This window comes from Artemia franciscana, chromosome 17 (genome assembly GCF_032884065.1).
Source record: "Artemia franciscana chromosome 17, ASM3288406v1, whole genome shotgun sequence".
NCBI lineage: Eukaryota > Metazoa > Arthropoda > Branchiopoda > Anostraca > Artemiidae > Artemia > Artemia franciscana.
Window position 1 is genome coordinate 2,313,206 of NC_088879.1, and position 16,030 is coordinate 2,329,235.

A 16,030-nucleotide genomic window follows, 5' to 3' on the forward strand; every position below is an offset into this window, starting at 1 on the left:
ACGCAGGATAACTGAGGATAAGTGACGTCATATATAAATAAAACCTTTTCAAAAACGGAAAAAATACGTGAAATTACACGCAGACAATAATAAGGGACAGCAATTGTGAAATGTAGTAAAGCTTCATGGGTTTTTAAATAGGCTATGTTTATAGTGGAGTTCAAATCATTAATGTTATTACTCGACTAGTTACATATAGCATTTCAATTGACAAGTTGCTGGATAAATATTTGTTATGTATCCGGGGTAGTTAATATTCAGCGGATAAGGGATGCTCAAACGCACTCCTATACTGTTAGTCATATCATAATCCTATCCTTCTCTAACCGACCATATACATTCTCCAGCTTTTAACTAATATGCATATATACAGGTAACCTTAGGTTCACACACAAAAAGTTGATGCGATAGGCAATTTTCGTCAATCGCGGCAATTGGCAATTTTCGTTGCCTTGTTGTTCACACAGGATTTTCGCATCGGTCAATTTTTATCCGCAAAAAATTTGAAATTAAAGCACGTGAGAAGAATGATTCTAGAAGATGTTCTGCTTCTATCTCTTGTTGCAAGGAGGAGAAAGAGAAATAGGAATTGTCCTGGATACCTGCTCTCATGCTTTTAGCAGCAGCACTGAGTTTTTGGGACCTTTTGCTTTCTTTTCATATACTATGGAATTAAACTGAACAGCCATTATTAGCTTCTTGTTAATATTATCAGCATCTTCCATTATGTTGCTGTTGCGCGCAGTAAACTGCTATAAAAATTGCTTCATCGCCTGACTAAAGTTGAATGTTTTCAACTCTGTGAAGTTGCTCAAGGGAGAAACCAAAATTGCTCAAACTGGCAACTAAATTGCGGCGGTGGACGAATTTTGCTCCTGTGTGAACATGTGTGTGAACCCAGAGTAAGAGACTGATCTATAGCTGTTCGATTCACCAACTTCCATTGTTCGATTCATAAAGCCAGGATTATTACTTCATTCACTTTCTAAATGATTATTTAGAAAGTATATAATAAATAATTATTTTCTAGTATCTGCTGTTGCATACAGAAAACTGCTATAAAAATTGCTTCATCGCCCGATTAAAGTTGAATGTTTTCAACTCTGTGAAGTTGCTCAAGGGAGAAACCAAAATTGCTCAAACTGGCAACTAAATTGCGGCGGTGGACGAATTTTGCTCCTGTGTGAACATGTGTGTGAACCCAGAGTAAGAGACTGATCTATAGCTGTTCGATTCACCAACTTCCATTGTTCGATTCATCAAGCCAGGATTATTACTTCATTCACTTTCTAAATGATTATTTAGAAAGTATATAATAAATAATAAATAATTATTTTCTAGTATTTGCTGTTGCACGCAGAAAACTGCTATAAAAATTGTTTCATCGCCCGATTAAAGTTGAATGTTTTCAACTCTGTGAAGTTGCTCAAGGGAGAAACCAAAATTGGACAAAATTTATTTAGAACAAAATTTATAAATAATATACCTACAGAGATTAATAAATAATTACCAACAGAGGTAAATAATTACCTCTGTTGGTTGAAATATACATTTATTTTTTTGGCTTCTGAATGACTGATTTGCTATGCATCAAGGAGTATAGCCCATTGGGCCCCTTTAGCTCCCCTCCCGATATTAGCCCTGCAGAGGAGAGGCGACAGAATAAAACCCAAGGGTGATCATTCCTCACAAAAGTTAAACAGCTTAGCAAATGTCAACAATTAGTAAACGGTCAGCCAAGAGAAATTTCTCTTCTGTAGATTTCGATACAATCCTGCAAAGTACTCCCGTTTGAACAAGCCACAACCATTTAAACTAACTGCTATTTTAGCTTAAACTACTAATGGAATCAACATTAACCATTTTTCTTGCATTCCTCAGACTATCTTAAGTCTATTCAAAAACCACGATTTTGCAAGATTTTTCTATTGTTTGTTTTAAAATTATGAAGTTTTTTGGGTAATATTACATTTTAGTCTGTTGCCACTTTGAGACTTAAAAACTACTAAGCAAAACTAATCAGTTAAACCTGACAGCACTTTTCGTCCGTAAACACTCAGGTATTAACAATCTGTTGATTTCTAAAGCCAACTAAAACTTCAGAAGAAATCTACATATTCTCAATTGTTTGGTGCCAAACATTTTTGGTTTATTTTCTACGCACATTTCCCCACTATCAAAAAGTCTACAACTGTATATACCGGTTTCATTTTCATTGTCCTTGGTACTTCAAAAAAATAAAAATAAAATAAATGGTGTGTAAATTTCAAATTTCACAGACTAAAAAGCCCCTTCAGATCACTGGTATGAGCATCACCGCAAATCCTAACACGGAAGCTTTATTCTATGCCCCAAATTCTTTTAATCCCCTCTTCTAAATCCGTGATTCCCGCGTGAGGCACAGACCCCACCGGTGGGGCATAGCAATATTTTGGTGGGCTATGGGCAGGACATGCACCCTTCGGCTGACTATTTTTAGAGGCTTATTTTTTTTATCATGTGAATGAAATCACATTAAAAAAGCAAAAAAGATACATGATAGAACTGTATTGACGTTATACATTATATAAAATGTGTTGTATGCAGACAATAATTTTTATTTGTATACAAAATGCCAAGAGGATGACCCTAAAATAGATACCAAGTTAATGCCCTTTTAATATTCCTTCAAGTGAATACACGTAAAATTTTGAATAACAAAATTTAAATATCGGGGGGGGGGGGCATCAGAATGTTCAAAATAGAAAAGGAGCATGGACCAAGATCGGTAGGGAGCCACTGTCCTAAATACATGAAAGTGCAAAATAGGATTCTTAATCAATCCTAGTTAACACCCAAAATAAAACAAGTCCTTAATTTAAATATGTTACTCTAAAGTTACAACTAAAGCCCCTCAAGCCTTAGATTCCACTGGTAAGTTTCATTTGCAACAGCAGAGCAGTAACAGACAGGTGATCTCATAAAGCCCAAACATTTCCTGTTACATTTTCCTGTTCCTCTGAGCTGTTTAACACCATTTGATTTTAGCTTATTGTTTATTGATTTGCCATCCACGTTTCTTTTTTTTTGAATTTGACGCCCGTTACTATATAACTGCATAATCGACCAATCAGATTTCATTTTTTTTTTACTGTCCTTGGTAATTAACTGTTGACGAAGGAGCAGTTGGTGAAAGCCCTTTGTTTTTTCTTTTCGAACTAATCCTTTTCACCTTTTCATTTTTCATGTTAATTATTTTTTTGTGGATTTGTTCGGTAACTAAAATCAATAAATAAATTTTATTGATAATTTGAATAAGAAGGATAAATAAATTTTATTTGATAATTTGAATAAGAAGAAAAATTTGAAACCAGACTCCTAGGTCTCCTCCCCTTACATACGTACTTCGATACGAGAGCCAGCTAATATAATCTATTTAAGTTAGACAAGTCCTAAATATTTTCTTCCCTAAACAAATCTAAATTGCAGACTTTTAAATATTATATTCTCAAAAAGAATATCTATCCCCATTAATACTCAAAAACCAACTACTATCACTTTCTTTCAGATTAGATATCGTCCTTAAGAGCTTCCTTCCAGCACCACTAATACTAAGTGGTGGAGTTCCCAAACAGTCAGACCGTCCCATATCAGTGTTAACCCAACCTGGTTCAATTGCTACAACTATTAAGTCTTTCAATTCAAAAGCTTGATATCTGGTCACCATATTCAATGCTGCTTTTGAAGCACAGTAAGTAGTAATAACGAACGAGGGTGTTGCACCAGCAATACTTCCACTGCTGCTGGATATATTTACAACCTAAAAATAGGCTTGATATCAATGATGTCATCCATATCATGATAAATCAAATGGTTTTTAAGACTTGCAAAAAGTGAGGTAACACCTTCAACTATATGATGGACGTCCCAGCAATATACCTGCTGAAATCAATAACTGATTGTGAATTAGGAAGGGTTGGGATTTTTCAATACAGCCCCCACTCCTGATCAGTAATCCCGTAATGACTCTAATCCAGAAAGGCCGTATCCGGAATTTTGTTGGGGGGAGGGGCAAATAAACCTTACAAAACGCATCAAAAATGTGTTTCTATACATTTTTGTCGCTTTTTCTACGAGTCAAAAATTTCAGCGGGGGGGGGGGTCAAGCCAATTACTCTACCTTGGACATGGTCCTGCTCTAATCCCCCTTAAATAGTTATTTGTTTTTTTTTATTTTGTCAGCGGATCTATAAACATAAGACTTCGCAAATGTAGTTAAAGGCTCAACAAGGACTTACTAAGCTTTTGAAACTCTCAGTCTTGGATTTCCAGTTTAAACTTTTTCAAAAATGTTAGCCATCGAATTGTCACTAAGAAGCGACAATAGAGAGTCGCAAAGGAACATCGTGAAACCCTCGAGAATTGTCGGCACCGATTTGAGCGGTACAAACTGTACCTTGGCTCAGGTACAAGTACGTACATGAAAGAGCAACATATTTGATGTAAGACTCACAAGACAACACATTCGCCAGACTGTCACTTAAAATATTGTAATTATACCAAATTGAAAAGGGATAAATCAACTGGTATTGGAAACAAAAATAGCAGCCAGGACAATCTTGTTTCAATAATCTGCACAAAAAAATTAATCAAATCGAATACCCATAATTTAGAACAAGTCTTTACAAGATTAGCACATCTTTAAATTTTACAAGATGACCTTGTACCAAATGTAGAATAGGCTACAGAATTCCTGTTGAACGAATAATTTATACATGCATCATATTGAGAAATCCTTTTCAAAACCACACCCATGGTCCTTTAACATCTGAGGTCTATTTTCCCTAGTCTGGGAAATCCTGATCGAGAGAACTCAATATCCAAGTGAACCAGTTTCACACAACTACAGTTCAAACGATGGCATTTTAGAAGCATGGGAACGAACTTGTGAGAATTGCAGGAGACAAATCGCAATTTTTCTTCATATAATTTTTTAATACACTTTACGATTTTATATCTGGCAGACAATGCCCATCGATATAAGTTCCTGAATCTAAACAGACTCTCTTTGCTATGTGCCACACAACTATCAAACTTTTAAATTCTAACAAATGAAAGAACATAGGAATTAACGAATATCAAATTTTTATTTTTTCAAAAACAGCATCTACTCCCGTTGCAATTCAAAAACCAGCTGCTCTCACTCTGTTTCAGCTTAGAAATAGTGTCAAAAAGTTTCATTGCAAAGTCATCAAAGCTTGGTTGTGGAGTTTCTGAACTGCCAGACTGTCCCGACTCAGTGTTAACCCAGCAGGGCACAATCGAAACGACAATAAAATTTTCTAATTCAAAGGCTTGATATCTGGTGGCCATGTTCAGCGCTGCTTTTGAAGCAGCATAGGTGGTACTAATCAGCGAAGGAGAGGCACCAGAAATACTGCCACTGGTATCAGATATATTGATGACCTAGAAATATGGTTGCCATCAATGCTGTCCTCCAACAGTAAAACCAATCAGAGCGATGCCAAATTTCTTATGTAAAACAAGATCTTGAAAATATAAGGACGCCAAACACAGTCATTACTATAAAAATGTGGCAACACAGAGGAAAATGTGATGCTGCTATGAAAACTTCATAATTATGAATTGATCTGTCAATACTGCCAGTTGATTGAGGAACGAAGAAAATAAAAATACACTGCAAAATCAAACATTGAACAAATGGATAAGGCGAAGATGACGGGGCCAGCTGTAGGCAGCATCAGAGGCAAGTTTTGATAGTTTTTTGTTGTTTTTTTACAAAACAGGCCTAATTTCAGTAGCAAGCAGCTGAGCGATTATTTTACTATCCCGATATATGCGTGGTAAATAAAGTGGAAACTTATGATAACGAAAATTACCTTAGTATTGATGCCAGTACGACCGTGACGATGCAAAAAAAGTTAATTAAAACCAATTTAGTGATTACCCAAATATGTGTCAATGATTATCAACCTTAAGACTTAAAAACAAAAAAACAAAAAAAACACTGAGGCAGCTTCACATACAGTCATCATCATTGCAGAACAGGCAAAACCCCTTCCTGAAGCATTACAATATATATATATATATATATATATATATATATATATATATATATATATATATATATATATATATATATATATATATATATATATATATATATATTTAAGTACTGAAGTCCCGGCGGCAAGGCAGAATATATATATATATATATATATATATATATATATATATATATATATATATATATATATATATATATATATATATATATATATATATATATATATATATATATATGTATGGATATATATATATATATATATATATATATATATATATTTATATATATATACATATATATATATATTATATATATATTTCTATATATTATATATATATATGTATATATATATATATGTATGTATATATATATATATATATGTATATATATATATATGTATGTATATATATATTATATATATATATATATATATATATATATATATATATATATATATTATATATATATATATATATATATATATATATATATATATATATATATATATATATATATATTTCACTAGGTTAGATACTGATTTCTTTAATTTGTTTTGTCATTGTAATATAATTCGGCTTTAGATCAATCAACAATAGAATCCCCCGTACATGTCTGACTTTGGTCTTTTAGGGTTGTTTCGGCAACCGGGTGGGGACAAATCATAACGATAATGCATACTTTACAATATAAAAGGGGAGGGCAACTTTACATTAGGGTGCGTACACAAGGATAGATACATGGTTGTATTTATTAAGAATCGTTTGGTTTGCTCATCTATTTCAACATAAACGGTTTTATGCTCACCCGTGTATTTTAAGCTCCCTATCAACACACAAATAAATCAGTACATGAGTTTTAAAAAGGGAACCTTTTCCCGTCTAAAGACAAAAACCAACTACTATCATTAGTACTTAATTTAGATATGGTATCAACATATCGTTTACAGCACTCATCAACACCCATATTCGCAGGCGAATTTGGGTCAAACGACCCCAATCTTGTATCAACCCAGTCAGGTTCGATAGCAACAACAATGAAATCTTTTAGTTCAAATGCCTGGTAACGAGTAACCATATTGAGAGCAGCTTTTGAAGCACAATAGGTGTTAAGTATTAGCCAGGGTGTTGCTTTAGCTAAACTTCCACTGTCGCTGGACACGTTGATGACCTGCAAAGAGAGACTCAAAAGCAAGGGCATAGTCAAGGGCAGACTCAAAACCAAGGGCAAGACACGTTGATTACCTGCAAATAGAGACTCAAAAGCAAGGGCATAGTCAAGGGTAGACTCAAAAGCAAGGACAAGACATGTTGATTACCTACAAATAGAGACTCAAAAGCAAGGGCATAGTCAAGGGCAGACTCAAAAGCAAGGGCATGAGCAAGACTCATAAGCAAGGGCATACTCAAGGGTAGACTCAAAAGCAAGGGCATGAACAAGACTCATAAGCAGGGGCATAGTCAAGGGTAGACTCAAAACCAAGGACAAGACACGTTGATTACCTGCAAATAGAGACTCAAAAGCAAGGGCATGAACAAGACTCATAAGCAAGGGCATAGTCAAGGGTAGACTCAAAACCAAGGACAAGACACGTTGATTACCTGCAAATAGAGACTCAAAAGCAAGGGCATGAACAAGACTCATAAGCAGGGGCATAGTCAAGGGTAGACTCAAAAGCAAGGGCATGAGCAAGACTCATAAGCAAGGGCATACTCAAGGGTAGACTCAAAAGCAAGGGCATGAACAAGACTCATAACCAGGGGCATAGTCAAGGGTAGACTCAAAACCAAGGACAAGACACGTTGATTACCTGCAAATAGAGACTCAAAAGCAAGGGCATGAACAAGACTCATAAGCAAGGGCATAGTCAAGGGTAGACTCAAAACCAAGGACAAGACACGTTGATTACCTGCAAATAGAGACTCAAAAGCAAGGGCATGAACAAGACTCATAAGCAGGGGCATAGTCAAGGGTAGACTCAAAAGCAAGGACAAGACATGTTGATTACCTACAAATAGAGACTCAAAAGCAAGGGCATAGTCAAGGGCAGACTCAAAAGCAAGGGCACGAGCAAGACTCATAAGCAAGGGCATAGTCAAGGGTAGACTCAAAAGCAAGGACAAGACATGTTGATTACCTGCAAATAGAGACTCAAAAGCAAGGGTATAGTGAAGGGGAACTGACAAGTCCTGCCCTCTTTCAAAACTATACCATTTCGAGAAGTTTTACTCTGCTTTGAAATTGAACCTTTCATTCGTTTTATCTAATATTATACTTAAGTTCTTCTTTTTATTTCTAGTCATAGTATTTTTTTTTTAGCAGGTTCTACTACATGTTGAGCGCTTTTACATGACGAGATTAACCTTATAAGAAACGAAATAAGATGAGCCAGACAAATTTTGAATTCTTATGCTGTTGAGATTGTTGAGGGCCTCCAACTTTTCCTTAATACTAAAAAAAAATGAACAAAATCCGAAAAACACAAACCAAAAAATGAAAAAGCCAAACCAGAAAAAAAAAATATTCGACCTCAAGATTACAAAGATGTGAGAAGAGGTGCCGGGTGCCAGGATATATTTACAAGAGTCAGCAGTTCGAGCAACGGGAAAACGGCAACAAAAAGCCCACAAAGTTTGCTCAATAAAAAAAATAGCGTAAAATAACCAAACCAGAACCATGAAATTTATACAAAATCGGTTTTGAGTTATAAGAACGTGCTTGAACTATACAAATTCTAAGAATACAGAACAAAAAAAAGCACAAAAAAAGAGATAAATATAACAACGGATATGTGTTGTCACGATAAAAAGCATACAAGAGCGAAGGCCTGAGCTGCTGACCGTAGCAGGTGGAGGGAGGCAACGTCAGGTTATCTTTCTGAGGAATAAAGGTCCAAACAATATTAAAGTGCCCTCAAAACGCCAGCCTTTATCTATCTAGGAGCCTAGGAGGACGTTCTGCAGATGAAGGATGACAAATTACCCAAGATTGCCCTTTTCAGCCAACCGTCTAGGGCTAAACGGAAAGCAGATCGTCCGCAGTTGGGGCTGAAGGATGTCATAAGGAAAGATTTAAAGAAAATGGGAACTTCACGGGAGGGTGTAAAGAGGGAGGCTTTGGATAAATTGGGATGGAGGAGGAGACTGCGCAGTTGTATTGGCCTCAGACGGCTTGGTGCTGCGGCGAGTTTTTAGTAGCAGCAGTATTTTTGCAAGTAAATTTTGTTTTTTTATGGCAAAGTTTTATGGATTATTCATCTTCTTCCTTGATTTTGACGATACAACTTTAATAAAGAAGCAGAAAATTGCAATGAAAGAACTTGGATTAGAGTAAGCAATTCAAGTCAAGAACTTCGATTGAAAAACCAACAGTCAATTCCAATGAATCAATCAATCAATTTACAATCGAGTAAAAAAAACCAGAAGATTCACCAAATTCATCAAAACTGATGGTACAAGCCATCATATTTGAAATATATTATTAATTTTCATGACCAATTTGAGCATGAAAATCTGAAATCTGGAATCATCTACATGATGATTTGAAGACACCTGCATGATGATGATCTTAATGAAATAATGAAAATCTGAGCAAGTCGAAAATGAAAATGAAGAGCAAAGACACATACGGTTAGAAGACATGCGACACCGAGAATCTGAACAAGTGAAAAATGAAAATGATGAGCAAAGACACACGCGGTTAGAAAACATATGACAACGAAAATATAAAATTTGGAAAATAGAATCCCTTGGTGAATGCATTTGAAATAGTATTTGTGTTGTTTTTCGTCGTTTTTTTTTGTCTCTTGTGTTGTTTTTTTCTTTTTTCGTCCGTTTTCTTACTACTTTCTCTCTATCATTATTTTCGAATGAGGGAAGTGGGAATATGCGGGAAGACGATTATTTAGGGGTTGTTGATAAAAACGAGACTAAATATAGAAGTAAATTGTTTAAAGATCGAGTTGGGGTCGGTGAGCTCTCAGTTACACAGTTGAATATTAAAGGCCTTTGTTCGCCTATTGGTAAATTTAAATTCCTTCTTTGTGAGTCGCATTCATCCCCCAAAGTAATCGGATTGTGCGAAACATTTTAAAATGATATTAATAATTTATTGGTTGATATTACAGGTTATACGATTGAACGGTTAAATAGGTCAAAAATGTCGGTTCGTAATGGTCTTCTTTTAATTTTGAAGGAGTATTTGAGCCGCTTTGTATTGAATTACTAATTAATCAGATAACCATTCCATTTGCAAAGGTTTTTCGCCCCTGTAATGGACCCTTTAGTTCCTCCCTTGATTTCCTTACGGGTGTATGGGAAAAAGTTCATAGACTGAATTTTGATTTATATTTATGGGTGATTTTAATACTAAATTATTAGATAAAAACTCATCAAGGGCGATTGATTTTTTATCTACTATGACTTCCTTTCGTTTATTGCATTCTATTTTGATCCCAATACGTATCACTGAGTCGTCCACCACATTAATTGATAATATATTTTCCTCTCTTTCATCTCAAAATAGTGCTGTGATTATTTCAGATATAGTAGACCATTTTCCTATATGCTCTAAATTTGATTTGTTGAATACCCGTCCTTCTAAATCATTTGTTCAAAGGCAGCATTTTCTCACAAAGGAAGGGCAGCTCTCGAACCTTATGTCGAAACTATTGGAAGTATTATGGAAATTTATGGGTTATTTTAATATGCCTATAAGCGATGTGTTTGAAAATTTCATAGGGCGATCAACGACACTTTCGTTGAGGTATGTCTACGTAACCAGCAGAAAAATACTTCCAAGTGGTCAGCTCCATTGAGTCCGTGGACCACTCCTGGGTTATTAAAGTATGCTAAGTGAAAAGCTTATCTTGAGGAAGTTTACAAGAATCATCATATGATTCATCTGAGCGACATATGACGAGAATCATCATATGATACCTGAGCGACATCATAGTTTCAAAGAGTGTAGAAATATATTTAAGTCAGCAGCACGTACGGTTAAAACAGATTATTATCGTAGAAAATTTTCAAAGTGCGAGAAAGATTTAAAAAAAAAAACATTGATTATAAATTCTGTTGATAAGCCTGTTCATTCACCTTCATCATGACCAACGAAGCTCAAGCTAGACGGAAAGGATATAGATAAAGAAGAAGAAATAAAGCGGGAATTTACATCATATTTTGCTACAATTGGTCGTTTGACAGCTAATTCTGTATCTGAATCAAAATCTAATAAGTGATTTCACTAGATATTTGGGCCCTTCTTGCCACAAATGTTTTGTGCTTGAACAAGTAGCTGAGACAGAGGTTTCTCGGATAGTTTCTAATTTAAAGGGATCATCTTCTTCAGGACCTGATTTAGTTCCCACTTGAGCAGTGAAGTTCGGCAAACTCTAGTTCGGCATTGTGGAGTGACATGCATGAGGTCCACACCACTGAAGTCCACGTGTATAATCGTCATCTACATAGGGGGTAGCAAGAGTGATCCTTCAAATTACTAGTCTATTTCCCTTCTTTCTACATTTTCAAAGATTTTTTTAAAAATCATTCCATTCTTGGTTGGCAGATTTCTGTGCAGCGAAGAAATTTTTCATGAGCACCAGTTTGGTTTTCGTCCAAAGCATTCTACTGAACAGGCTTGTATTGGCCTTCACAATTTTGTGAATAATACTTTGGACTTGAAGAAAACACCAGCGGCAATTTTTCTGGATGTGAGATGGATTTGTGATGGATGTGAGATGGGTGTGTGATGGATTTGAGATGTGAGTGTGAGATGGATGTGAGTCTGGATGTGTTTCTGGATGAGAGAAAAGCTTTTAACAGTTTATCCCATGATATTCTTCTTGTAAAAATTTTCGCATTTTGGTGTTCAGGGAGTTGAAGTTTTATCTTCATGGCTGGTTTATTTCTTTTGATCCAGGGTCAGATATTAAGGCCAGAGTAGACTTTGGAATTCCAAAAGGGTCTATCCTCGGTCCTTTGCTTTATATTGTATATGCCAATGACTTACAAGAGACACTTCAAGGTCCATTTGTTGCAATATATCACCCAGATGAGTTGCAGCATCCAAATTCAATATATATCATTTGCTGATGATAGTATGCTTGTTTGTGTCAAGCGGGTCAAAATAATTTGGTAATAATGCTTCAAATACTGACAGACAGAGCTTATGAGTGACTTGAAACAAATTGTGTCGCTCTAAATGTTTCCAAGTCTCAATTTTTGTTTTTTCCAGAATTGGTTTGCAATTTCCTGGTTTGAAATTGTTTGTAATTTCCTGGTTTGATGTTCTAAAGGCATAATTCCTAGATCACAATATAGGTTTGTCAGGTTTCAGGAAACCTTGTCGATGAGAATTTGTCATTTAAGAACCATGTTAACCTTTTTTGATTAAAAGTGTCAAGAAACTTAGGTTTGATACGTGAGCTAAGGTATATTTTTCCTGAATGTGTATTTAAGCTTCTTTATAATTCTCTCATACAGCCGTACATAAATTACTGTTCTATTGTTTGGATGAGTACTCTTCCATCCCTATTAAGACCACTTTTTCATTTTCATGAAAACGCCCGTCAGTTAGTTTCAGATACGAATAGTACATCAACAAATTCTCTCTCTCTATATATATATATATATATATATATATATATATATATATATATATATATATATATATATATATATATATATATATATATATATATATATATATAAAAGATTAGATGTAACTATTTTCATTTTTCTGTTGTTTTTTTTCTCTCTATGTTTATCTCCCTTATCTTGTATTATGAATCTTGATAGAGATGACTGTAATGTTTTTCCCTAAATTCAAAGGCCATGGAGCCTTTTATGGGATGTTAAAAGAAATGCATGTATTGTTTATTTGATATTAATAAAGTTGAAGTTGAAAATCTGAGCGAGTCAAAAATGAAAATAACGAGCAAAGACAGGGGCGGTTAGAAGAACAGCGGCGTCGTAATCTTCGACACCAACAACGTGTGGCACAAAGCCAAGTATATACGTACAGGCATACCATAAACTCAGTAAATGGTACATAGAAGTCATTGGGACCCTTCAACATAGCTTGTATTCACAGTGGAGCTCTCTATTTTCCCGAGGAAAGAGTTGTAAACAAAGGTAATTCCTTTGGAGATTGCTGCTTGCATGGTCGAGTTGCATTGTTACCACCAAAATTTTCAAATGAATTGATTTGCCTTTTTTTAAGACATCACTTGCTCCCTGAAGAATTTCAGACTTATTTAAAACTTGAACTCGTGTTTCGATCTAGCTTCATTCATCGTAAGCGATGATCGGACCCCAAATAGTCATTATGTATTTACCTTTAGAATAGCTGGACAAATTTATCACAAAATCACTTTAGCGGCACATCCCCCACAAACTACCGAAGGTGAAAATGAGCAACTTTCATAAGGCCAAATGTGCTTTTTAGACCCCAATGAAACCGTTGAGGAACACTTCAGACATCCTCTAATTGTGGGACCTCTCGTAATCTAATGGCTCTCTTGGAAGAAATATTACGAGACACAAACGACTATGCCAAATGTTACGACAAAATGTGTGAAGCGGAGGACGATGCAAATTAGTTTGCTGCTTCGGACAACAGCCTCCGAACGTGCAGCTCATTTTTACTGTGCCAGATGGTGTCGATTATAGAAAGTTCAACCCTCCTGCATGTAATGAAGTATGCGTTGTACTTACTCTTAATGCTGACCATAGTTTTCCACTAAATGAAATGGTTGTAAAATAACGTGGCAAAAATCTTGTCATTTCAAAGAATACCGACCATCGTGTGGCGCCCTTTAACTACCCAATGTTTTATCCAGCTGGAACTTCAGGATGGTCAAGGGGTATGCTACTTCAAACACCTTATGTAAGTCATCCAAATATAATGTGGCTTAAATTAGCAAGGTATCGTATTGCTTTTCGACCTGAAAATGCCAAAAGCCTTTCTGTGCAAGCTGTAACTCCCGACCTGCGTCGGATTGGTTTAATGCTTTGCGTTTTGGTGAGACTTTTCCAACAGTACCTTGTCGATACCGATATTCCTGTTGAGCGTGATCGTACTGACTTGATTTAATTTAGCTGAAAACTATTATGGCTGAAAAATACGTAGGTAATACTCGATTTCTCAACGACTTAGCCTCGAAACAGAATGCATTCGTTGGCGAAAAAGTAATACTACCGTCACCATTCGTCGGATCAACACGCTACTTTGCTGAACATTTTGAAGACGCCTTGGCTATTGTTCGCCGCCTTGGACCCCACATTCTTTATAACTGTGACTTGCAATCCTGATTGGCCTGAATTTAAAGAAGCAGCAAGTATTAAATTTGATGATAACTCTATAATAGAACAGTCCCCTCAAGATCGTCCATTTCTCATTGCTAGAATTACAAAACTGAAGTTTGGCGATATTATCAATGATAAAGGAGCACATATCTGGAAAGGTGGAAGCAGACTTGTATACGATTGAATTTCAAAAACGTGGACTAAAATATATGCATTTACTGTTGATCATGGGCCCTCAGGATCAAATCCATAATCAAGTTGAAATTGATGATCTCATTTCAGCCGACATTTCAAATTCCAACAATTCATTATTAAGAGAATTAGTCTTAAAGTGGATGATTCATAATCCACGTGGAAGTTTCGGTCTACGCGTCATTTGCATATTCAATAAAAATGAAAAGTTCCAGTGCCCCTTCGGTTTTCAAAAGCAATACAATTTCGGAGGTTCGAGAAATGATGATGCAGCGCCATTTATTTTGAATTTTGTTTCTAATAGAGCGGATTTTTTTTTTAAATAGCCACATGGTAAAGATGAATTCTATAATTGTTTAGTTCATTCAGGTTTTTTGCAATGTTATAATATTTGTGATTTGGTAAAATTTATCATATTTAGTTTACCTATTGTTGCTAAAAAGAGTGATACATTAACAGGATAAGCTTATTTTGGTGTTACTTGGTTGTTTTACATTTGCTGTTTTTTTTTTCATAAGCATGTATTTTGGGGGTGATACCTGACACTGGGATGCCATGGATATTCTGTGGTAGCCACAACACTTGACTGGGTAGAGAATTTAATGTGGCGAAACCCTATAGGCAAGTGTATTCTCCTGATGAGCCCTTGTGTTGGGTTGTTGCCTCTGAATTATTTGTCTTTATTGTTTCTATTGTTTGGTAAATGACGACTTATACTTATTGACATGACTGCCTGTCCATGGATTATTCTTTATGGTTGATTGTGTATGGCTATGCTGTTTGACCTATGTGATTGTATGGATGAGTAGGATTAAGGCCTCATTCAAGTGCTGGTCTACATTAATCACTAATTTAGGAAAACAGTCTTCCTTTTCTCCTTCTGTCTCTTGTTTTTTTTCTTTTTTTTATGTGTTTGTGCTGTTGCATTGGTGATTTCTCTTTTCATAATATATATATATATATATATATATATATATATATATATATATATATATATATATATATATATATATATATATATATATATATATATATATATATATATATATATATATATATATATATATATATATATATATATATATATCGACTTATACTTATTGACGACATGACTGCCTGTCCATGATTATTCTTTATGGTTGATTGTGTATGGCTATGCTGTTTGACCTATTTGATTGTATGGATGAGTAGGGTTAAGGCCTCATTCAAGTGCTGGTCTACATTAATCAGTAATTTAGGAAAACAGTCTTCCTTTTCTCCTTCTGTCTCTCTTTTTTTTCTTTTTTTTTATGTGTTTGTGCTGTTGCATTGGTGATTTCTCTTTTCATAATATATATATATATATATATATATATATATATATATATATATATATATATATATATATATATATATATATACAGTTTGGAAAAAGAATACATAATGATTAGTCTACAAACGACAATTGACTAATCAAACATTTAGTGGT

The 16,030-nt window shown here is 34.9% G+C and overlaps 1 protein-coding gene across 7 annotated transcripts in view; it reads right to left on the minus strand.

Moving 5' to 3' along the window:
• LOC136037680 (C-signal-like) overlaps positions 1–16,030 on the minus strand; it is a 49,590-nt gene that overhangs the window by 21,890 nt on the left and 11,670 nt on the right. The window contains exon 4 of one of the 7 annotated variants that reach the window (XM_065720428.1): positions 3,468–3,799. The exons of 4 other annotated variants lie outside the window; for them this stretch is intronic. In XM_065720428.1, the coding sequence (XP_065576500.1) occupies positions 3,488–3,799 (312 nt within the window). In that variant the 3' untranslated portion in view covers positions 3,468–3,487. Of the gene's footprint in view, positions 1–3,467; positions 3,800–5,107; positions 5,446–6,859; positions 7,235–16,030 lie in introns of those variants that run through there. 2 more of the 7 variants (XM_065720429.1, XM_065720427.1) reach the window with 2 other exon arrangements.